Below are 22,844 nucleotides of genomic sequence, written 5' to 3'. Positions count from 1 at the left end.
CTACCCTCGGGAGACTAAACGAGTGTGTGAAACAGGCAGAGAGCAGACAGGAGCAAGAGGCGCCAGTGCTTTGAGCCTCCTGTCACTGGTTTTACAGCTTCTTACTATATATTGTAGAAATGTGCATCTGTCTGTCTGTGAGTCCATTTGCTCAGGAATTCCTCCTACATGGTAACGAGCTAGAATCACCAAATTGGATACAGGAGGCCCCCGCTTTACGACAGCCTGATTTATGACCCCCTGCACTTGCAACCTTTTCTGTAAGTGCGGAAGGGGCCGAAATCCCCTGATTTATGTCCTCGGCCCCGCATTTACAATGGTGTACAAAGCCTGTCGTAAATGCGGACTCGAGTTACAACACCTCCAACTTGTGATGCTATCCCTGGAGCCGATTGTGTCGCAAGTCGGGGGCAGCCTATATGTAGTTTCCTTTTATTATCACTGAAAGCAAGGGGAGAGTTTGGTTGAGCCGGGACAATGGGATGTGCCTGGAATGTGATTGTTTCTCATCCAATGGAAAGGGGCAGCTTGATAGGAGGGACAGTAGTACTGTAGAATGACCACAGGGGGGCAGCAAGAGGCCAGAGAGAGGGTCTCGGTACCCAGGCTGCAGTGTTCCCTGTAAGCTGAGCGCTTAGGTGCCCACCCAGGAGAGATTTAGTGCTGCCCAGCTTATGAGCAGAACGCCCACAGCTGGCAGCATTGGTAGTGCATATCTGCACTTCCCTCGGTGCACGTAACAACATTTATTCTGCACATGGGAAAAAATAGAGAGAACATTGCTGGGCTGCAGCCTGAGTGGGAGCATCTCTGCTCTATGTTTAGCCCTGCAGTGCCCAGGAAACTGGAGTTAATTGCCCCGGGCTCTGAGACTCACCCCGTGGGCTTTTCTTTGCAGTGTCGCTGTGCCTGCCCAATTCCTGGCCCCTGCGGGCAATGGTCCCAGCTGGAGCATCTCGCTCAGCTCTCCGTGCAGGGCACACGAAGTTACTGCGGATCTAGCTCTTTCAGTGTCTGCAGCGGGACTCACCAATGACAGGCCTCAGCAGCCGGTAGTAGGCGTCTGGAGCGTTCTGGTTCTCCTCGTAAGCAGCTCTCAGCTGGCCATAGAGGAGATTCTTCTGCTGCTGAGAACACAGCGAGGTGTTCAGGGGCCTACTGGTCTCTCTGGAGAGGAAGCGTTTTAGAGATGTACCTTTTGTATTTACCCAAGGTTTTAGCAGTCGGCGCGTGCATAGCTGGGTAAAATGCACCCTGCTGAAACCAAAACACTGTGAGATGAAGGCCTGCCTAGTGTGTGGGGTGCTAGCCAGCATTTAAGAAGCCTAAGTTCAATTCCCAGCGTTGCCACAGACTCCCCCATATGACCTTGGTCATGTCACTTAGACAGTCAGTGGCCCAGTATAATGGGGATGACAGCATTACCCTGCCTCACTGGGATGTTCTAAGGGCACAGCAGTCCAAAGAGGCTGCACAACGCCCTCCCTTTCTCCCTCTCCCCAAACGGCTGGTGGTGAGCCCGCTCTGGGGCTTGTTTTGTGACTATCAGCATTTGTACTGCACCAACCAATCCCCCTCAGCCTGAGCTACAAAGAAGAAACCCCTAAATGTAGATTTCTCGATCTGCTATTAAAAGGAGAAAGTCAGAAACCGACCCTACTTGCCCCCACTATCTAGATTTACAAGCGTACCTGATGGCCTCGCTGCGGAGGGCTCGGATCTGAGCATCTTCCATGGCACAGATGTGTGGAGCGAGTATTGTGAGCACGGCTCCGTCTAACTGATGACCATTGGCTTCTAGATGCCGAGTGACTAGAGCCTTCACCTGCATGTATGATTGTTAGAACAGATGGAGGAGCCATTACCACAAATGTGCATTTCAATTTCAAAATTGCGGTTGGTGACGCCCATTAAAACAATGTTCCTCTTTATCACCTGACCCATGGTCCCATCAAAATCTTCCTTTCATACGAAGTGATAAAACATAAAAGACATTTTAAGACAAAAAAAAAGTCTGCCTTGGCTCCCGAGTTTATTCCCACAATTCTGCTTTTCCAGGATGGCTAATGATTTGTATCTCCATCACTGGAGCTATTTCAGAGCAGGCTAGACAGACACCTGTCAGGGATGATCTAGACCAGGGCTATTCAACATGCGCCCCCCCCCCCATCTCCTTTGCAGCCCACGGTGTGGTTTGGGTTTACGCAGGGCTCAACACACGGCCCGTGGGTGGGAGACAAAACAAAAAAGGAGTCAGTATAATGGTCTTCTGTTGAGATGCGTTTTAGTAGTTAAATTCCTGGACTGTCATTGCTCATTAAAAGTGCTGCTATGGGGTGGAAATGAGTTAAATATTGCATTTATTAATAGCAGCAGAACTGACTTAAATGGGGCCTGCGTGTGGTGTAGTCTTGCCTTAATCTTTGTATTCATGCCTGTCAGTGTGAAAGAAGCTATTTGCATGTCTATGTAACCACACGGAAGTTGCAGCCCTCGGCATGTGCTGTGAGTATCACTGTGGCCTCCGGGGCTTCCAAAGTTGAGTAGCCCTGATCTAGACAGTGTTTATGTAACTATCAACTAGGCAGATTTGAACCTGGGATCTCTGGAGCTTAGTAGAGCACTTTCTATCACTTGAATCAAAAGCCAGCTGCCTCTCAGACTAGGCTGTAGAGCTCCCTTGCTCTGCTCTCTCACTGCAAGTGGTCTAAGTGCCACTCCATGGGACAGTGAACCACACTAAGGCTATGTCTGCACTGCAGGTTTCTTGTGCAAGAACTTTCTGTGGAAGAGATCTTGTGCAAAACGGTCTTGTGCAAGAGCGTGTCCACACTGCCATGGATGCTCTTGCGCAAGAAAGCTCTGATGGCCATTCACAGAACGGCCATCAGAGCACCTGTGCTTTTTCCCATTGGGGTTTCTTGCACAAGAATGTTGTCCGTCCACATATGCCTTTTTGCACAAGAGCTCTTGCGCAAAAAGGCTTATTCCTCATAGAAAGAGGAATAACTCTTGTGCAAAAGGCCCTGTCTTCTGACAATCTACTGTACTTGTGCAAAAACACGCTTGCAGTGCAGACATAGCCTAAGTGTGTGGGTTACACTGGGTCCTGCCATGAGGGTCGGGGACTAGACTCAACGTCTCTCAAGGTCCCTACTAGTTCTAGGATTCTAGGTTCCAGGATTCTATAATTCTATCATCCCATGCTTGAAAGATCTCTGTCTGAGATCTGCTGCGGCTTGAGTTTGCTAATGAGCTGATGGAAGTCTCCATTTACAACAGGAGAGCGACTGTGTCTTTATCAGCTTTGTCTGCCCGTATGTTTGAAACATTCCTTTTGGCGGCCTCTTCTTTTTCAAGCAGAAAAAGCCTGTTTCTTGATGTGTGAATCTTGGAGACCATACATCATTTTTGGTTTCCGTGCATTGCACCATTTCCAATATAATAACCTCCTTCCTTTCCCTGCAACTAGTATCCCGTATTGCACACGGTATACTTTGCATGGGGGTAGGGGCATGTTATTTAGGCAGCTACTGCGTCATTTTTAATCCCTGAAGTTTTTTAAAATAATGACTGTCCTACCTGCATTTGCAATGTTTCGCTCACATGTCCCTTACCTTTGGGAGATCCTTTTGCCATGATGTTCCTGCCAATAGGGCTGCTAAGGTCTCGGCTGCAGTGATATTCCAGTTAGCAATTTCAGTGGGGGTATACATCCTGGCTATGTTTCCCAAGAGTGGAAGATAGTCTTCGGGCGGTGTGCCAAAGATCTGTGTGAAGCACAAAATACAGTGAGCGGACAGGCGGACGCGTGAGTTGTTTCAGGGCGCATACTGCTCAAATGGATATGATGCTAATGTGTACAAGGAGATTTACTGAAAGGTGCAGAATTTACCAACGTGCCATTGAGTCAAAATCCAGTAGGCAAGCAGGTGGATTTGATACCCCTCCTAACACTCCAAATCAGGCATCAAGCATCACAGCCATGTTTTGTCTCTTTAATGGCTCACACTTTGTACTGAACTGCCTACAAACAGATTCCTGAATCCTGACTCAATCCCCTAACTCTGTTTTAGGGGAAGGGAGTATGAGACATGGTCTTAGGACTTTGGGGTTCTTGTCTTGGGCCTACCTAACCATGATGACATCAGTTTCTGGACATTGCACTACTGCCAACATTTTTTAACTTGGAGTGTCCAAAGTTTGGCACCTGATTAGGTGGCTTGATTTTTCAGAGGTGCTGAGAGCACACTGGTGTCATAGGCATCGAAGGACTTATAACAATTCTCAGAGCATTCATGTCCCTCTCTTTAAATGAAGATTGGAGTGTTATAGAATCACAGAACACTAGGACTGGAAGGGATCTCCAGAGGTCATCGAGTCCAGTCCCCTGCCCTCACGGCAGGACCAAGCACCATCTAGACATCCCTGACAGGCGTCTGTCTAACCTGCTCTTCAATATCTCCAGTGATGGAGATTCCACAACCTCCCTAGGCAACTTATTCCAGCATTTAACCACCTCAACAGGAAGTTTTTCCTGATGTCCAACCTAAACCTCCCTTGCTGCAATTCAAGCCCATTGCTTCTTGGTCCCATCCTCAGAGGCCAAGGAGAACAATTTTTCTCCCTCCTCTTTGTGACACCCTTTTAGGTACTTAGACTTTTTCTTCCTAAAACCCTAGTGAAAGCTGAGAGTAAATTGCTTGTAGACTGAATGTGAGTGAAAGAAAGACCTTGCCAATGGGGCTCGAACCTATGATCCTGAGGTTAAGTATCTTCTGCTCTACTTACTGAGCTAACCCAGCTGTGCCAGAAGCTTTATCTCATTCATGTTTTCCAGGTGCTCTATGATTCTCCCTGGCCAGAGGCTGTCGATGTGGGTTGTTAAGAGTCGCAGCACTGACAGTATTTAAACGCTAAAAGCCATCTTTCCACGTCACCCTTTCCCCCCCCCACACAAGTTGAGAAACAGTGCTCCTCTGCGCCTCTCACCCAACCTGCTCCAGAGTCTACGCTACCTTGTCCAGTTTCAGCTTTAGCACTTGAAGGAGAGGGTCCTGAAATTCCAGCTTCCCCAAAGTTTCCAGATTGGTGCTCAGCACGTCGTCAGGGAGGCAAGCGTCCAGATCGCTGCTGGAGGTGTAGGTGGAAACTAAAAGGTCTCTCTGCTTCACCACCATTTCTGTGGTCAACGACGTTCTTGTGCAGCCCGCTTGGGAGGAAGAGAGACCGTTAGCCTATCTCGTGTACGTTTAACCTTCATTCTGCTCTGGGCAAAGAGCTCTCAGCAGGACGTGACTACGCGCTGGGAGCTAGGAGCGGGGCGGAGGCAGTAGGTTCAGCCCTTTGGGGAGGGAGACGGAGCATGTGTTGTGCTACCACCTCTGATGCGGCCAATCCTTTTCATTCAGAGGGATTCACAAGGAGCCTTGAGAGAAGGAGGAGAAGGAAAGGAGGAGAGACCCTTAGCGGTACCTGCCCCGACTCTCATAGAATCATAAAATTAGAAGGGACCTCGAGAGGTCATCGAGTCCAGTCCCCTGCCCTCATGGCAGGACCCAGCACCGTCTAGACCATGGGTTCCCAAAGTGGGGGGTGTGCCCCCCTGGGTGTGTGTGAAGAAATTCCAGGGGTGGGGGCGTGAGGTGACCCAGGCTCCCCCCACCATCAAATTTTGCTGCTGCAGTCAGTTCCTTTTTTTTCTTTTGCTCAACAAGTTTTGCTGCTATTTTTTTTGAGGGGGGGGGGAAGCGTGAGGGTTTCTCAAAAATCAACAAGGGAGCATGATGCCGAAAAGTTTGGGAACCACTGGTCTAGACCATCCCTGATAGGTGTCTATCTAACCTGCTCTTAGATATCTCCAGAGATGGAGATTCCACAACCTCCCTAGGCAACTTTATTCCAGTGTTTCACCACCCTGACAGTTAGGAAGTTTTCCCTAATGTCCAACCTAAACCTCCCTTGCTGCAGTTTAAGCCCATTGCTTCTTGTCTGTCCTCAGAGGCCAAGGAGAACAATTTTTCTCCCTCCTCCTTATGACGCCCTTTTAGATACTTGAAAACCACTATCGTCCTCTCCCAGTCGTCTTCTCCAAACTAAACAAGCCCAATTCTTTCAATCTTTCCTCATAGCTCATATTTTCTAGATCTTTAATTATTCTTGTTGCTCTTGTCTGGACTGTCTCCAATTACTCCACGTCTTTCTTGAAATGTGGTGCCCAGAACTGGACACAATACTCCAATTGAGGCCTAACCAGTGCAGAGTAGAGCGGAAGAATGACTTCTCGTGCCTTCCTCACAACACTCCTGTTAATGCAGCCCAGAATCATGTTTGCTTTTTATGCAACAGTGTCATGCTGTTGACTCATATTTAGCTTGTGGTCCACTCTGACCCCTAGATCTCTTTCTGCCATACTCCTTCCTAGACAATCGCTTCCCGTTCTGTATGTATGAGACTGATTGTTCCTTCCTAAGTGGAGCACTTTGCATTTGTCCTTATTCAACTTCATCCTGTCTACCTCAGCCCTTCTCCAGTTTGTCCAGATCATTTTGAATTATGACCCTATCCTCCAAAGCCCTTGCAACCCCTCCCAGCTTCTTACCTTACTTTCCACCTTACTGGCAGCATCAGATTCCATTAAAAGATCTTGTGCATCTATCAAGCAGGAACTGGCGTTTCCTGAGAAGATGCAGCTGTGGGATGAGGGTGTGTCTACACTGCACCGGAACTCAAAATAAGATACATCGTTTGAACTACGCAAGTGGCGTATCTTATTTTGATGCTATTTCGAAATAGCTTAGTTTGTCATTTGGTTTGTCTACATAGCACCAAATTTCAAAACAAAGCGCTGTTCCGAAACATCCCTTACTCCTCGTGGAATGAGGTTTACAGGACAGCGGAATAGCAAGGCTGAGATAACGGGCTTGATGCGAAGAGGTGGGATAGCTATTTCGGGATGCTCCAGGATCCCAAAATAGTGTAGCAGTGTAGATGTGCCCTCAGAGAGCAGAGGAGGAAGGGAGGTTAATCTAGAGGGAAGGAGACCTCTAGAAATTTGACCCAAGATTTAGCACACAGTACGCACTTGCAGCTCGTTTTTGCCGCTGAGGCTTTGCAAGCTGATCCAGGATATAGGTGAACTGGTCCCTATTCCAGGTCTTCAACTGGCTCAAGAAATCAGGGAAAAACAGCATCTTCTCTGTCTGCGGTGGGACATAAGAACATAAGAACGACCATGCTCCATCAGCCCAAAGGTCTCTCTAGCCCAGCGTCCTGTCTTCCAACAGTGGTTAATGCCAGGTTCCCCAGCGGGAGAAAACAGAACTAGGAATCCTCAAGTGATCCCACCCTCATTATCCCATTCCCAGCTTCTGACAAACAAAGGCTAGGGACACCATCCCTGCCCATCCTGGCTAATAGCCATCGATGGACCTCACCTCCAGGATGAAAAGAGCTTGTGGAAAGGCAGCTGCTGGGACAGATACATTGGAATTTGCAGTAGCTCTGGAAAAGGGGTTTTCCGTTTTCTAACCTGCCCTCTTTTAAACCGATTTCAATAACCCTGCATTACACTCTGTAACTTAACAGAGCTGTGCAGAAACCGTAGGAGCAGGTGTCTGCAGCTCCCAGTTGGTATTAGATCACTATTAGTGACACCTGGGCTTAGCACAGCGATGGCTTTCTTATAGATATTTTAGAAAGGTGCGTCTGTCGGTCTGTCCGTCAGTCCGAGAGTCCCTTTGTTGAAAAACTCCTCCTAAACAGTAAGAGCTAGGACCACCCAATGTGGTAGGCAGCTCCCTTGTCTCCTAACTTAAAGCAAGGCCAGGGTTTGGTTGTGCCAAGACAATGGGATGTGCCTGGAATTTGTTTCTCATCAAATGGAAAGGGAGGGGTCTGGCAGGAGGGACAGTTATACTGCAGAATGACCACAGGGGGCAGTAAGGGGCCAGAGATGGGAACTGGGACAGCTATAACCCCACTGGACCAGAAGGGGGCAGGAGTGGCGAAAGGGACAGCTCTCTACTATAGATTTCAAAAAGTTTGTCTATTTATCTGTGTTTCTCTGTCTCCCGGCTGGACATGTGCCCCTTCACCGGCTGTACACCCCTCTCACGATGGGGAACCAAGTCCAGCCCAGCTGGGCTGGAGCGACCCCTCCTTCCCCTCCGCCCCCAGCCCATCTCTTAATTAATTAATTGATGATCTGGTTAAATATAGCGCTGATGTTCCATTGAAGTACGGTACCTCTGGGATCCTTTGAAGGGTTCCACTCCTCAGGGTACTGGCCATCAGGCCCATGTCTGTCAGGGTGCTGACTGTCCACGTTGAAGGTGATCTGGAGAGGAAAGAGATGCATTTTGTACCTGCCCTGCGCTTATCACCGTGAGCGATGTGATTGCCCAAACCCGAAAGGGAAACTCAAATGCCTCTCGTGCCCAAAGGAATGCACCTTCAGAGGCAACACCGCGATCAGGGGAGGTTGAACCCAGGGCAGACTATTCCTTTGAGGCTAGTAGAGGCTTTGCCCAAGAATGAAAGAAGTCGCCTGACGAGAACCCCCGAGTCAGACAAGCGAGCCAGCTGGGAGATGAGCAAGGCCTTTGAGGAAACCGGGACACGTTGCCTGTGGAGAACAGGAGCGCGGGAGGGGCTGTGACGATGGGGTATAAATAGTCCGGCTCAAGGGGAGCAGGAATCTCACTAGTCACAGAGGCCAGAAGGGGAAGATGCCATAGCAAGGACACCGCCTGCAAAAACGTATCGACCGTACCAGCTCTTAGAGCACAGAGAATGGCCCAAGCAGTGGAGATGCCGGAGTTGCCCTGACTCAAGGTAGCCAAGGATGGATTTGACCCCCGCCCATTAGGAATGCTTTAGAAACAGGCCCGCCGACTCGAGGGTGGGGGGCAAACAGAGCCTGGTGAGTTAAAAGGGCTGGGGTTCCTGGCTGCCACTGCTGCTACAGCCATGATGGCAGTGGCCAGAGCTATTCTGGGCATCTGGCTGGAGCAGCCCTTCCAGCAGTGGACTTCAGGGTGGGCAGGGAGTTGCTCCAGCCCCTACGGTTTCATAGAATCATAGAATACTAGAACTGGAAGGGACCTCGAGAGTCATCGAGTCCAGTCCCCTGCCCTCATGGCAGGACCAAATACTGTCTAGACCATCCCTGATAGACATTTATCTAACCTGCTCTTAAATATCTCCAGAGATGGGGATTCCACAACCTCCCTGGGCAATTTATTCCAGTGTTTCACCATCCTAACAGGAACTTTTTCCTAATGTCCAACCTAAACCTCCCTTGCTGCAGCTTAAGCGCCTTGCTTCTTGTTCTATCCCCAGAGGCCAGCAAGAACAAGTTTTCTCCCTCCTCCCTGTGACACCCTTTTAGATACCTGAACACGGCTATCATGTCCCTTCTCAATCTTCTCTTTTCCAAACTAAACAAGCCCAGTTCTTTCAGCCTTCCCTCATAGGTCATGTTCTCTAGACCCTTCATCATTCTTGCTGCTCTTCTCTGGACCCTCTCCAATGTCTCCACATCTTTCTTGAAATGCGGTGCCCAGAACTGGACACAACACTCCAACTGAGGCCTAACCAGTGCAGAGTAGAGCGGAAGAATGACATCTCGTGTCTTGCTCATAACACACCTGTTAATGCATCCCGGACTCGTGTTTGCTTTTTTAGCAACAGCATCACCCTGCTGACTCTTATTCAGCTTATAGTCCACTATAACCCCTAGATCCCTTTCTGCCGTACTCCAGTTAATCTTTTACATGCCTGATTGTGACCTCCCTGCTCTTCCTTGCGTAAGCAAATATGCTGGAGGAGAGAGGGGTGAGAACCTCTGGAGAAGGTAGGTCAAGGAGGAGATCTTATCCAACCGGGCTGAGTCCATAACTCATCACAAGAAGTTCAGCACGTGACTCCTTGTATGACCTACCCATATTTGTTCTCTAGCTGCTGCTCTATGGCTGCCGGTTGGTCTTCAGTGAACGACCTGCAGCTTTGCAATCTTGTTAGGACAGACGGGTCCGATTTCACAATGTCTGAGCCATTGAGGGCACAACAAAGGTTGCCTAACATTAGCAGGTTTTCCTTTGAAAACGACAAGGTAGGTGTTCCCTGAGAATACAAAACAAAAGAAATTGACATGAGCAACCAGAGCTGCCTGGATATAACACCAGAATGCATTTACACGGACATTTCACTCTGTCTCTTACTCTTTGGCTGCTTCTGCGTCTGCATCAACTGCTCTTAGCAACTTAGACGAGCAGGATAATCAAGCCATGGACTTCCCTGAATCACAGGTGTAAGAATTGGGCCTGAGCTACCTGTTGTTTTAAACAGTGATCAGCCATGTCTTACACGTTGTTTTCAGAGGCTATGTCTACACAGCAGCATCATTTCGGAATAACTGACCTGATTCCAAAATAACATAGTCCACGTCTACTCTACAAGCAGTTATTTCGACATAATGTTGAAATAATGGCAAGCTGGAGGACATCTTACTCCGATTCCTGGAACCCTCATTTTTTATGAGGAGTAAAGGAAGTCAGAGGAGGAGGGCTCTAACTCAGATTTCCTGCTGTGTAGACAGCGCCAAAAGCCAAAACAAGCAATTTCACCTTAAGCTACGCAATTGACATTGCTCACGTTGCATCGCTTATTTCGGCTTTACCCCCGCTGCTGTGTAGACGTGCCCAGAGAGTATGAAATTCCCTTTCTACAATACCTACAGTGCAATCCTGGCCGCACTGAAATCTGTGGGAGTCTTGCATTGATTTCGGCAGAGCCAGGATCTCCCCTGCTCTGGTGGTGATTCATGTATATGTCCATTCACTCAGTGCACCCAATTATAAATACTCCCCCAACTCGGTGCAGAAGGTCATATTGTAAGAGAAAGTGGGTTTTTTCCTTACAAATAAGCGACACACTTGTTGTGTCCAGATTTGTCCACCAAGAGGAAATTCATCAGACTTGCTAATGACTCTGGAATAGCTCCCCATGTGGACACACTCTGGAGAAGGGCATCTGCATACAGAATTCTTCTGGAATAATTACAGTGCTTTACATTCACACCCCACCTTATCTGGAGTCGCTTCCCTGGTAGATAAGTTCTGTGGTGGTCACTGATCCAGTCTTCCCCACCAGACACCGCCGACAAAAGGCAGTGACAAGAAATGCAGCCTGCGAGCCAACAAACTCGCCCCGTATCCAGAAAGAAAGTGAATTCTGGAGCGAGCGACGCTCCACTGAGCATGCTCAGTCACCACCCCTCCTAAGTGTGTATGTAAGGACTGTTAGCTTGTACTCTCCAGCTGAAGCCGCTGGTGAGCTGGTACATGGGAAGACCATTAGATCATGTCGTTGGCTTTCGATAGAACACAGACAGAGAATCTTATCCAGTTCTCCCTGGACTGAGTCCCGGTAGCAATGGTCCGTGCAATTAATACCCTGCTGGAACATTTCCAAGCTCTGTGAAACAACAGTACGTAATCAGTGAATCAGCTAGCATCTCACCAGGCAGGCCTTAGCCCTCTCCAGCAGCAACCGTCTTTTGGAAGACACTCTTGGCAAAAGGTCAACGTGGGCTTGTCCCACGAGGTGAAAATATTTCTGGCAGTTCACTGGGTCTGAAAATTTGTCTGGCCTAGAAAAGATGAAGCAACAGAAATATCGGTTGTACAAAACCGTCTTAAACGTGTCGAATGGCAGACGGAATGGCTGAGGATTCAGTGATTAGAGATGTAAAATCCTGTTTAATTAGTTAACCGATTAAATGTTGAGCCAGCCGCCCTCTCCTCTTCCACCTCCGCTTCCAGCCCCGTGCAAGGCTGTTGACTCGTAGCCCATGTGGGCTGGGAGCTAGGAGTCCTGTGGGGCAGGAGTAACCGTCCATGGGTGGTGGGCTGCTCCCAGGTAACAGTTAACCATTAAGGGGTGATGATTACTGGGTAACCAGTTCACCGGTTATCCGTTCACATCCCTACCAATCACAAATGCCTGGATTCGTCATCACAGGCTCAAGTCAGCTCCCAATAAACTCAATGGAAAGAATTCTATTGTCTTCCGTGGGTCATGGGAGCCAGGATGGGTGGATGTCAACAAACTTTATGGGTCTGTGAGAAACTTGGCCACACCCATGATAAGTGGCCATCCGGTAACTCAAATCATGCCGGATCACAGATGTTGCTGGACCCAAGAGTTCTGGACTAGAGAGGTTCAGCCTGTATTGGGCCTTTTTCATCTGTCTTTTGGTTTTTGAGCCGTTGGGTGACCCCTGTGTAACCTACACACCTTCTGTCCCTTCTAGTGTCACTGAGACCTAAAGATGTGAAGGACTAGTCGACTAACCAGTAAGCAAATGCTTATCAGTTAGTCGACTAATTGCTTCCCCCCCACACACACACATTGCTGCCTCTATCACAAAGAGGCAGCAAGGGTGGGAGTAGAGGAGGGGCTGCCGCTTTGAAATGCTGGTGTCCCCAGGCTGACCCTGGGCTCCGTGTGGCGCTGGCGCTTTGAAGTGCTGTGGCGGGCCCGGCGTCAGGCTCCTCATGGCATTTCAAAGTGGCAGCACTGCATGGAGCCCTGGGTCAGCTATGGCTGTTGCTACACTTCAGAGGTGAAAGTGTCCTACTGACTAATCAAATAGTGAATGCAAAATGCATCGCCTATTCGATTGGTCAGTTAGCTGATGTTTAACATCCCGAGGCCATTTACAGAGAGAATAACAAGTCTCCTCTACAGCCTGAGCTGAGAGCCAGCTGGCTTTTAGCTCATGTGGAATCTGGGTCATGCACTAAGCTCCAGAGGTTCCCGGTTCAATTCCACCGGACAGCGTTACATCTGCACAGGGGGGGGGCTAGAAACGTAAAAAGAATTCTAGTCGCCTCCACTAGTCACATGACTCCAGGAGCTGGTGCTTTATGAATGCACCCAGTATTGTGAGAGTTGGCAACCTGGTATTCATATGGCTGTTGTTGGTTTTTTTCTATCTTGAACAACGTCCGTTCAAAAGTGAAAGAAAGAAAGAAACGCACTTGTGTGTCTTACCCCATGTAAAAAAGAACCTCGGGTGGATAGTCTTCAAAATCAGATGGGGTTATCTGTCCCGTCAGCCTTTTTGTCATGCAGCTGAGCTACAAAAATAATACGAAAAGATGATGTAAGTAAGGGACTGACTCCTCCTTCCTCAACGTATAACTCACCTGGGTTTCATTAGTCACCCGACCATAATGAAACAACCAATAATAATGCAGCTTTATTCCAAAGACCACTGAAGTCTTTCCCTTGATTTAAATAGGTACTAGATCCAAGCCTAATGTGTTGTACAGACTGGGTACGTACCTGCCAATTCCCTCCTCCATCTCTCTGTAGCAGCAAGTCTACGAGCCTGTGTCTGTTCTACACGTAGACTTGCTGGGCTTGTACTCTAGTGCTAACAATAGCCGCAGAAATATCCCTGCTCGGATTGTGAGCTCCACTTTCCCTACCAAGTTTCAGAACCCAAGTGGAAATGTCTGTACTCTGATTGGAATGTCTACACCATGATGATACCTAAGAGCCCGGCTTTCCACTGTGAAAGTGCCTGACTCCGGTTAGCACAAACGTGTGTTGTATCCACGCCGTGGCCCTAATCTCTCCTTTGGGCTCTTCACGCCAGGCTGGGGTTGAATTGGTTGCCACACGGTGCCATCTTGCTCTCTGCAGACATCCCAGTGGCCCCATGATTGTCCTCTCACCTGATTATCTTCCAGTCGGATCTGTTTGTCCTTCATGGCTTTTGCCAGGCTAGCAAACGGACTGCTGTTTAAAAAGTTTGCTGCTCCACAGCTGAATCCTTGTAGGACAGAGGATGATAAGCTACATGAGAAATAGAGGTATTATTATCCGGCGTTGTTATTTGGTCTCTTGCCTTATTCTTCTTCGGTATAAAATAGGAACTTTTGGGCTACGTCTAGACTGGCATGATTTTCTGGAAATGCTTTTAACGGAAACGTTTTTCGTTAAAAGCATTTTCGGAAAAGCGCGTCTAGATTGGCACGGATGCTTTTCCACAAAAGCACTTTTTGCGGAAAAGCGTCCGTGGCCAATCTAGACACGCTTTTGTGCAAAAAAGCCCCGATCGCCATTTTCGCGATCGGGGCTTTTTTGCGGAAAATAAATCTGAGCTGTCTACACTGGCCCTTTTGTGCAAAAGTTTTGTGGAAAAGGGACTTTTGCCCGAACGGGAGCAGCATAGTATTTCTGCAAAAAGCACTGATTTCTTACAGTAGGAAGTCAGTGCTTTTGCGGAAATTCAAGCGGCCAGTGTAGACAGCTGGCAAGTTTTTCCGGAAAAGCGGCTGATTTTCCGGAAAAACTGGCCAGTCTAGACACAGCCTTGGAGAATATTTTTATTGGAGGAGGGAGGGTACCAAGCTTTATACATGCACAGACACACACAAATTGCGGCAGTCCTATGGAGGCTGCACGTGGCTCTTTCTAGTAGCCACCCACACACCTAACATTGACTGGTAGGTGTCACTCAAGAGCAATAGATGATGCTCCCTGTATCTATCTACCTCTCAGCACACTGTTTATTGAGCTATTAAAAGCCCTTCACAAATCTGGGGAGCTGCGGACTAAAACTATTATGGCATCTAAATAGAACCCATGGCACTGGGTTTTTTTGTAGGAAAAAAAGTGCCGGTACTCTGAGGGGAAAGTTGTTGAGAAAAAAAAAAAAAGCCATGCCGGGGCATACCATCATGAAAAAAGCACTGACCCATGGTACACACTGAAAATGGCAAAGCTACGTAGCCAATTGCAGTGATTTTTCAGGACAAAGAAATTGATAAGCCCCTGGAACTTCTTGGGGCCTTGTTCTTCAAGGAAAACCATCTCAGATGCTAAAATCAACGAGCAGCCCTGTGGCACGTTGGAGACTGACAAATGGATTAGGTCATTGAACCCACGTCATCAGATGAGTTGGAGTGGTAATGACAGAAACCAGAGCATCTTCTTTTGCTGCTCTATAGACCCCCGATTCTGTCATTTCCACTCCAACTCATCCGAGGAAGTGGATTTTATGCACAAAAGTTCAATGATCTACTACACTTGTTAGTCTCCAAGGTGCTGCAGGCCTGCTTGTTGTTCATACAGTTAGGGGCCATCTACACAGCAGTCTAAACGTAAAATAGTGCAAATCACATATCTTATGCACCAAATTTCGAAATAACACGTGATTTCAAGACATCCCTCAACCCTCGTGGAACAAGGGCAACAGGGATGCCGAAATAGCGCGCCCGTTACTTTGAAAAATATTTCAAAATAGCAGGCGCGTTTCACAGACGCCAGGTAGCTATTTTGAGATACCTCCGGTATCCCGAAATAGCCCTGCTGTCTAGACGTACCCTTACAGAATAGCATGGCAACCCCTCAGACTTTTCATCTTCCATGCAGTCTGCAGTTTGCACGATTCGTGCTTTAAAGATCATTCCTATTGCCTCTTTGGAGATGGAAATATCCCTTAACTCACCTGGAATATTGCTGTGTGGACTTCAGTATGGCCTGGAAGAACACGCTGGCCTGTGGTTATAAACGGAAGCAGAGCTCTGAATGTGTGGTGGGAAAAGAGAATAGCTTACATTTATTTTCCCACGTGAGTAGCCTTCTCACTGAAAGCTTTTCACGCAGAGCGAGTGTGAAATATGCTTCTACAGCAGGATTCCCTTCACTGGTTCCTGCTTCTTCACCACCCTCCTGCGTTCTACAGAAAAGTGCTACAGCACCTTCCCGAGGAAAACGAGACGATGGCAAACTCTCCCACGGGCTGGCCAGAGGTCCGCCGAGAGAGCTCCCACCAGCCGCTTTTAAAAAAAATAACCAAACAGGAAAAGATAATTGGCCCCCCAAAATCGGAACGTGTCCTTGCTGGAGAACTGATTCCCCCAGTGTTAAGCGTGTCATTCATTCTCTTTCTAGAGCAGAGATTCTCAAACTTTTTGGCCCATAGTCCATGTCACTCAACACAGACCTTTCTGCGGCCAACCCCCTATGACAATGCCTCTTGGCCAGGAGGTAGGGTACAGGAGCAGGCTGAGGATGGGGTGGGGGGTCCTGAGAGAGAGGGAGGGTGCAGGAGCAGGGTGGAGGTGCGGGGTCTCTGCAGAAAAAGGGGGCAACTTCTAGGCATGAGCAAGATGGGGGCACTTACCTGGCTCTGTACCCTCTGTTGCTCCCAGGCACCACCCTCGCTGCTCCCATTGGCTGTGATTCCAGCCAATGGGAACAGCAGGGAAAGCCTCCAGGTGAGAGGTTTCCTGCGCTGCTGTTCCCTGGCCGGGAGGAAGGGGAGAAGCAGCATACGGAGCTGCTTCCTTCCACTCCATCCGCCTGCAGCGGGAAGCTGGCGCCGGTGCTCCAACCTCATGGGAGGGAGGGGACAGGGCTGGAGCACCAATGCAAGCCCCCCCTTCAAGGGAGGGGGCAGGACCCACGCCCACGGCCCACCTGCATGATGGTCACAAACCACTAGTGGTCCATGGAGCACACTTGGAGAACCCCTGTTCTATAGCCTCATTTAGCTAGCGATTCGTGAAATGACTCAGTCACAGGCGCACGAAATTCTGCCTTCAGCTGCCCCGGTGTAAATCTAGAGTCACCCCGCTCTTGTCAGTGCAGAGACTCTGGACTGACACATCCGCAGATGAAATTCAACCCTGAACGTGCCCCTCTCTTCCGAAATGCAGCTGACTCTGGAGTGGGGCATGGCCGCTCCTTTTCGCTTTGTACCCCGTATCGAGGAGGTGACCTGGGTGTGGCTCCGTTAACAATAAGGACCCGCGCTTAGAACAAGCTCTCCACTTTCCCTTTGTCGCTAACGAAGGAGGAAGAGGAAGAGGTCTGGGAACAATGGTCTGTTCTTGTTTTTCTTTCTTGGAAGAGAGAAGAATTCAGCGGCGGTACCATTTGTGCATAGGAGTTGGAGCACAAGGGCTCTCCCGGGGAATTGGAGAGGCTGGGGGAAGAGGAGGAAACGGGGATCCACAGCAAAATGAGCTACCTGAGTGGGTGTCCATTTCTTCTGGTTGATTTCCTGGGTACTGATCAGGGGAGAGGCCAGCCTAGACAGAGGGATCTGATCCGCCAGTTGATCTGGGATATTGAGGAGGGTGTTTCCAGGGGTGCTTTGTAAGATCTGAAATGAAAACAGACAGGGCCGTGCTGAGGGGAGGTGGGCTGCCAGGCTTATAACATTCCGGGTCGTGCCGTGCAAGGGAATAAGAAGCCAGTCGAAGGGCAGGGAGCCGGCTTTGCACCGTGCAGCGCTGAGCCTTTGCGTCGGGGAGACGTTGGCCTGCTCTTTGGGAGCAGCATGGAGGCTGCTGAAGGACCAGCCCTGGACTCCTGTTTTATCCAGAGAGCAGGAAAGTCTGTGTGGGCCCCAAACTGGGCCTCAGCTCTGCCCCAGAGGGATCCGGGATCCTCTCTAGGAATGAAAGGAGATCTCAGGCCCATTGAATTCTTGTCCCCTTTGCAGATCCTGCCAGTCGGGGGGAGAAGAGGCACAGGAAGCGGTTTGGGGTTTGATGAGACGCTCGTACAGATGCCGACTTCACATTAACTCCGTGTCAAGGCAGAGACCTGGAACCTGGCCACCCACCCCCACTGCAAATCAACTGTGTGTCATAGGCCCTCTACTGCTAGTGGAGAATCTCCTTTGCCCAAGTGGAAGAGGCTAGCGATTTTAAGTAGGCACAGCTGAGCTGTTCTGGGTATGGAGGAAATGCAGCTGGGGCATTCTCCAGGGAAGAGCTGTGCTCTAGCCAGTCCAGAGACTCACCCGTTGCACAAACTTGTGTTTCACCGGCACCAGGGCCTGTTCCATGCTCTGGGTGAAGTTCTGATCTGCAGCCAGGAGGAGGATGTCTTTGGGGTCCAGTTTGTCCAGCCCGTTGGCGGGAAGGCCGAGCGCTAGCGTCCCCAGGGTCAAAACACTGCTGGCTTCGTTGAGCTAGTGCGAGATCCACAACACTGCATGGAACCTTAAATAAACTGCCCCCTGGCCTTTGAGTCAGCAGGATGGTGCTGTTGCGGAATGAGAGTCATGCAAGGTTTCTTGAATCGCCTGTCAGTGTGCGTGCAATTGCACAATCAGTGTGCACAGGAGTGTGTGCAAAGTGAGTATTCACACTTGCCACTGGGCAGGCACGTGTCTCACGGTGTCTGCTCTGTGCACGATGGCTGGTTTTTCTTTTTCAGTACAACACCAGCACAATTGGCGGGGGAGGGAGGGGAGGAAGAGCAGTGAAAAGGGTTCAACTGAGTGAAAATCCTCTCTGTGGTCATGGACCATCCAGTGCATATACACCCCCCGCTTTGTGAAGCAACTGTGTGTCATAGGCCCTATACTGCTAGTGGAGAGTCTCCTTTGCCCAAGTGGACTAGTGTTTTTTAAGCAGGCGGAGCTGAGCGTTAGCCCATTTCTGAGCACAATGACAGCGGAGCAGTCCTTCTGCACGTGGCTTTGGTCGCTGTCTAAGGAGACCAAAACCCGCCCTTCTTGGTCTGTATGTTTTGCTTACCTGGTATCCATTCCGCAGGACTTTTTTCAGGATGATGGAGGCCTGCGCTGGGCCCCAGCCCCCTGCGGCTGAGAGTGTGGGGAGCACCTGCTCGAGGGTTTGCCCGTCCGTGTTGGCCAAGAGCACCGACGGAGTTAACCTGACGGCGAGGGGGCCGAGTCTTTGAAAGGTCTCCACGGAGAGATTGCCAGCGGTGTCTGGCTGAGTGCCCGTCACCTGGGAAAGGAAAGCAATGTTCTCCCTTCTCGCCATGACCTGCCGGGGTGTGGCTAAAGCACAGGCTACCTGGGGTCTCTTCCCGACTCTACAATTGGCTCATTAGGTGACCTTGGAGAAGTCACCAAGGGCCAAGTTTCCACTACGTCTCCGTGCCTGCCTGCCTTTGGAGCCACCCAGCCGGTGGCACCTAGCAGCTTTGGAGGCCTGGGTCGCCCACAACTCTGGACGAAGCCAATGGGAGCTCCGCATTCTGGGTGCTTCAAGACGCGGCCCCCTTCCCGTGCCTCAGTTTCCTCTCGGTAAAACGGGCCTAACACTGCCCGCCCCTGACGGTGGCGGGCGTGAGGCCTTGGGAATGAAAGTTGGTGATGCTGTTTGAAGTGCTCCAGGGCCGTATGGCGCCGATTGATGAATAAGGCTCCTCATAGGTACCGGAGCGCGCATCTGTGACGTCGCAGAAGACAGAGGGTCCCTGGCAAGCTTGCAATGCTGCCTTGAATTTCAAGGCAAAATAGGAGGGCTGCAGGGCGGGGGGCGCAGGGGAACTCCTCCCCTCCCCGGGGGCCTCCAATCGCCACTTACAACTTGGCTCACCTCTCCGGCTGGCTCCCGGGAAGGGCTCAGACAGTTCCGCAAGGCCGGTGGCGTTGCCATGGCTGCAGTCGCTGCGGTTTGGCTGGTGTTCAGCTTGCGGACCACATAGCAGATCAAATTGTCTGGGATGCTGGGGGAGGGAGGGGAGCAAAGATGGCACCATCAGCTAGAGGTGGGAAAGGTTAGAGGTCTGCTGCCCTTTCCTTCAGCAAACGGGCTGTCAAGACTCCCCTCCATGCGGCTGCTCTGAGTGCAATAGGTGGTTAGATGGCTGCTCTGGGATATAGGCGCGAATTCTCTTCTCTGCCACCGATTCACTGCATGACCGTGGGCATGTTTCTTATTACCCCGGTTGCATATCTGTAACACTTCCCTGCCTCACAGGGATCTTGAGGATGAATATGTTAGAGATTGTAAGGCTCTTGCTTATTATGGTAATGGGGACCATTAGTGTCACAGACTGGGTGGTCACACCTAGTGGTTACAGCCCCAGAGCCCAAGCTGGCATCAGGAACCAAGCAGGGCTGGAAGAGCATGGCTGGGACCCAGGGCAGCCTGCGATTGCAGGTGCTGGCCTGGTGCTGCGGCTGGGCAGAGGAGTGGACCTGGTGGTACCTCTCCCTCTGATGCGGGGAGAGTTCTGATCAATGGGAGGGTTCCGCTATAAATCTACTGTCTGATCCCGAGCTGGGCTGCAGGCCGATTCCTGGAGCTAGTTCCTGCCCTGACAGCTCAGACGGGTTTTAATGCACCTGACTGGGGTGCACAGGCCCCAGAATGAGACCAAGGCTCAGGGCTGTTACTGTCCCCCTGCTGCACACTTGGGGGGCAGGGGAACGGCAGAGTCCCTCCCTGGCAGCCCCCACAATGTATGGAGATGGTGGAGGAGTCCAGTTAAACTGGTTCAGAGGCAACTCATCAGAGTGTTTCCATTTGCTGGCTGTGGGTGAACCCAGAATTAAAAAAACCCCAGAATCGCCCCCAAATCAGGCAAATGCGCCCCAGTGGGTATCACGCATGGGGGCCAGGCAGCACTAAAACCACCGTGACGCTAACCGTTCTCATGCCCGATTCGTGGGCGGGAAGGTACACGCACGTCCCCACCGCAGCCCCGCCCGGCCGTGTTACCTTCCCAGTGCGACGGGAGGATTCTGCCGCGCGATCAGCTCGGAGTAGAATTCCTTCACGTCCTCCGAGAGGGCGACTCCCCCCACCAGCGCCAGGTTGTGAGGATCCACCGCGAAGTCTTGCAGCTGCTCTGACGAAAGGTTTCAATGCGGACCGTGGTCGAAACCCCTCCTCCCCCACGTAACCGCAGGTCAGGAATAGAAATCGACCCACTTAGGGACCCTCCAATCTTTTCCATTCATGCGCGGATTTTTTTTCCCCACCCAGGTGCGGAATAAATTTTCTATGCGCACTGAGGCACGTGTGATAGTGCACCACCCGGAGACACAGAAACCTCGCCGAGTGCTCTGCTAATCAGCGGGGCAGCATTGGAATCTCTCCTGAGTGGCCACACTAGTGCCCAGCTTACAGGGAACGCTGCTAGGGACCGATTCCTGCTGACGGCCCACAGGGAAACAGCCAAGCCAGTGAGGACCTGTGCAGAGGGGCTGTGGGGAGTTTCAGACACATTAGTTTCAGCCACATGCAGATCGCTTCCGGACTGGCTCTAGTATTCACTGACAGCAAGTGGCCCTAGCTCTGTGTCTTTAACCTGTGACATATTCAGGGGTACCCGGGCAGCACACCCAGCCACACCCTGCGTGAAGAGGTCTCTGTTCAGCTGTCTGAGGCAGCATGAGGGGCTCTGTCTTGTGAGTCACCAGGGCGCCCTCGTAGCCAAGAATGGCATATTAGGGGGCATTAGGAGGAGCGTTGCCAGCAGATCCAGAGAAGTGAGTATTCCCCTTTATTCAGCTCTGCGGAAGCCACATCTGGAGTATTGTGTCCAGTTCTGGGCCCCCCACTATAGAAAGGATGTGGACGCATTGGAGAGGGTCCAGTGGAGGGCGACCAAAATGATTCGGGGGCTGGAGCATGTGACCTACGAGGAGAGGCTGAGGGATTTGGGCTTCTTTAGTCTGCAGAAGAGAAGAGTGAGGGGGGATTTGAGAGCAGCCTTCAATTTCCTGAAGGGGGGTTCCGAAGAGGCTGGCGAGAGGCTGTTCTCAGTGGTGGCAGGTGACAGAACAAGGAGCATAAGAACATAAGAACGGCCACACTGGGTCAGACCAAAGGTCCATCTAGCCCAGTATCCTGTCTGCCGACAGCAGCCAGCACCAGGTGCCCCAGAGAAGATGGACCGAAGACAATGATCAAGCGATTTGTCTCCTGCCATCCCTCTCCAGCCTCTGACAGACAGAGGCCAGGGACACCATTTTATCCCCTGGCTAATAGCCTTTTATGGACCTAACCTCCATGAATTTATCCAGCTTCTTTAAACTCTAAACTCTAAGCAATGGTCTCAAGTTGCAGTGGGGGAGGTCTAGGTTGGATATTAGGAAAAACTATTTCCTTAGGAGGGTGGGAAGCGCTGGGATGGGTTCCCTAGGGAGGGGGTGGAATCTCGATCCCTAGAGGTGTTTAAGTCCCAGCTTGACAAAGCCCTGGCTGGGCTGATTTAGTTGGGGTTGGTCCTGCTTTGGCAGGGGGCTGGACTTGATGACTCCTGAGGTCTCTTCCAGTTCTGTGATTCTATGGTTCTATGGTTCTGTGTTGCATCTGAAAGGGTGTAAGTGCCCTCCTGGTGTAACCCTGCTGGCATCTATGGGGCTACCCCAGAGATGTGTGATGCCAGCATCCCTGGCACGAGGAAAATTCCAGGCAGAGAAAAGCCCAACCACCACCCAAACTTGCTTCCCAGTGTCCCAGGGACGTGGCTGCGGCCCTAGAATGAAACGCCACGGCACCCAGAGAACACGTTATCAAATATAAAGCCGAACGATCTGCTTCCTCTAAATGGGCAAATCGCCCCTGAAGTCCACAGCTCTGCACCAGCACCAGCGCCAGTCCATTGAGTGCTGTGTCTGGCCATGCGGGAGGGAGCCGCCGTGGGCTTGGCAGGGCCGGTCGGAGACAGCCTTGCTGCTATCTGTGCAGGGCCTTGCAGCTCAGGCAGCTGGCAGTGTCCTTGCAGTGGTCTCAACAGTACAAAACAACCGCCTGGCAACGCTGACAAGGACGGCTTTTTGGAGCCTCCCGCGTCTGTCTACCCAAATGGCTGCATTTTTCTTTTTCAGATCTCAAGCCAAGGAGCCAGCCCTGAGGTGGTGGCCCACACGGCCTTTCTGCTGCTTCTTCCTAATGCTCATCCATGTTCCCTCTAGTTTTTCCATCCATGTGCGGATTTTTCCCATCCATGTGCGGGATACATTTTTCTACATGCACTGAGGCATGTGCAAATGTGCACCACCCAAAGAAACAGAAACATAGCTGGGTGCTCTGCTAAGC

General features: G+C 50.6%; 1 protein-coding gene across 4 annotated transcripts in view; it reads right to left on the bottom strand.

Moving 5' to 3' along the window:
• The window catches only part of LOC102455891 (uncharacterized), a 100,745-nt gene that overhangs the window by 4,891 nt on the left and 73,010 nt on the right, over window positions 1–22,844 (bottom strand). For all 4 annotated transcript variants that reach the window (XM_075899815.1, XM_075899817.1, XM_075899816.1 and 1 more), the window contains 16 exons: window positions 20,517–20,641; window positions 19,389–19,518; window positions 18,576–18,791; window positions 17,834–18,004; window positions 17,054–17,188; window positions 15,527–15,576; window positions 13,749–13,869; window positions 13,060–13,145; window positions 11,524–11,653; window positions 9,944–10,125; window positions 8,248–8,338; window positions 7,085–7,202; window positions 5,019–5,212; window positions 3,618–3,770; window positions 1,692–1,825; window positions 1,031–1,167 (listed from right to left, as the gene is read on the bottom strand). In XM_075899815.1, coding sequence (XP_075755930.1) covers window positions 1,031–1,167; window positions 1,692–1,825; window positions 3,618–3,770; window positions 5,019–5,212; window positions 7,085–7,202; window positions 8,248–8,338; window positions 9,944–10,125; window positions 11,524–11,653; window positions 13,060–13,145; window positions 13,749–13,869; window positions 15,527–15,576; window positions 17,054–17,188; window positions 17,834–18,004; window positions 18,576–18,791; window positions 19,389–19,518; window positions 20,517–20,641 — 2,173 coding nt within the window. The remainder of the gene's footprint in view (window positions 1–1,030; window positions 1,168–1,691; window positions 1,826–3,617; window positions 3,771–5,018; window positions 5,213–7,084; window positions 7,203–8,247; window positions 8,339–9,943; window positions 10,126–11,523; window positions 11,654–13,059; window positions 13,146–13,748; window positions 13,870–15,526; window positions 15,577–17,053; window positions 17,189–17,833; window positions 18,005–18,575; window positions 18,792–19,388; window positions 19,519–20,516; window positions 20,642–22,844) is intronic.

This window comes from Pelodiscus sinensis, chromosome 16 (assembly GCF_049634645.1).
Source record: "Pelodiscus sinensis isolate JC-2024 chromosome 16, ASM4963464v1, whole genome shotgun sequence".
Lineage (NCBI taxonomy): Eukaryota > Metazoa > Chordata > Testudines > Trionychidae > Pelodiscus > Pelodiscus sinensis.
The sequence above is the reverse complement of the archived record's forward strand: the minus strand, read 5'-3'. Positions and strand labels throughout refer to the sequence as shown.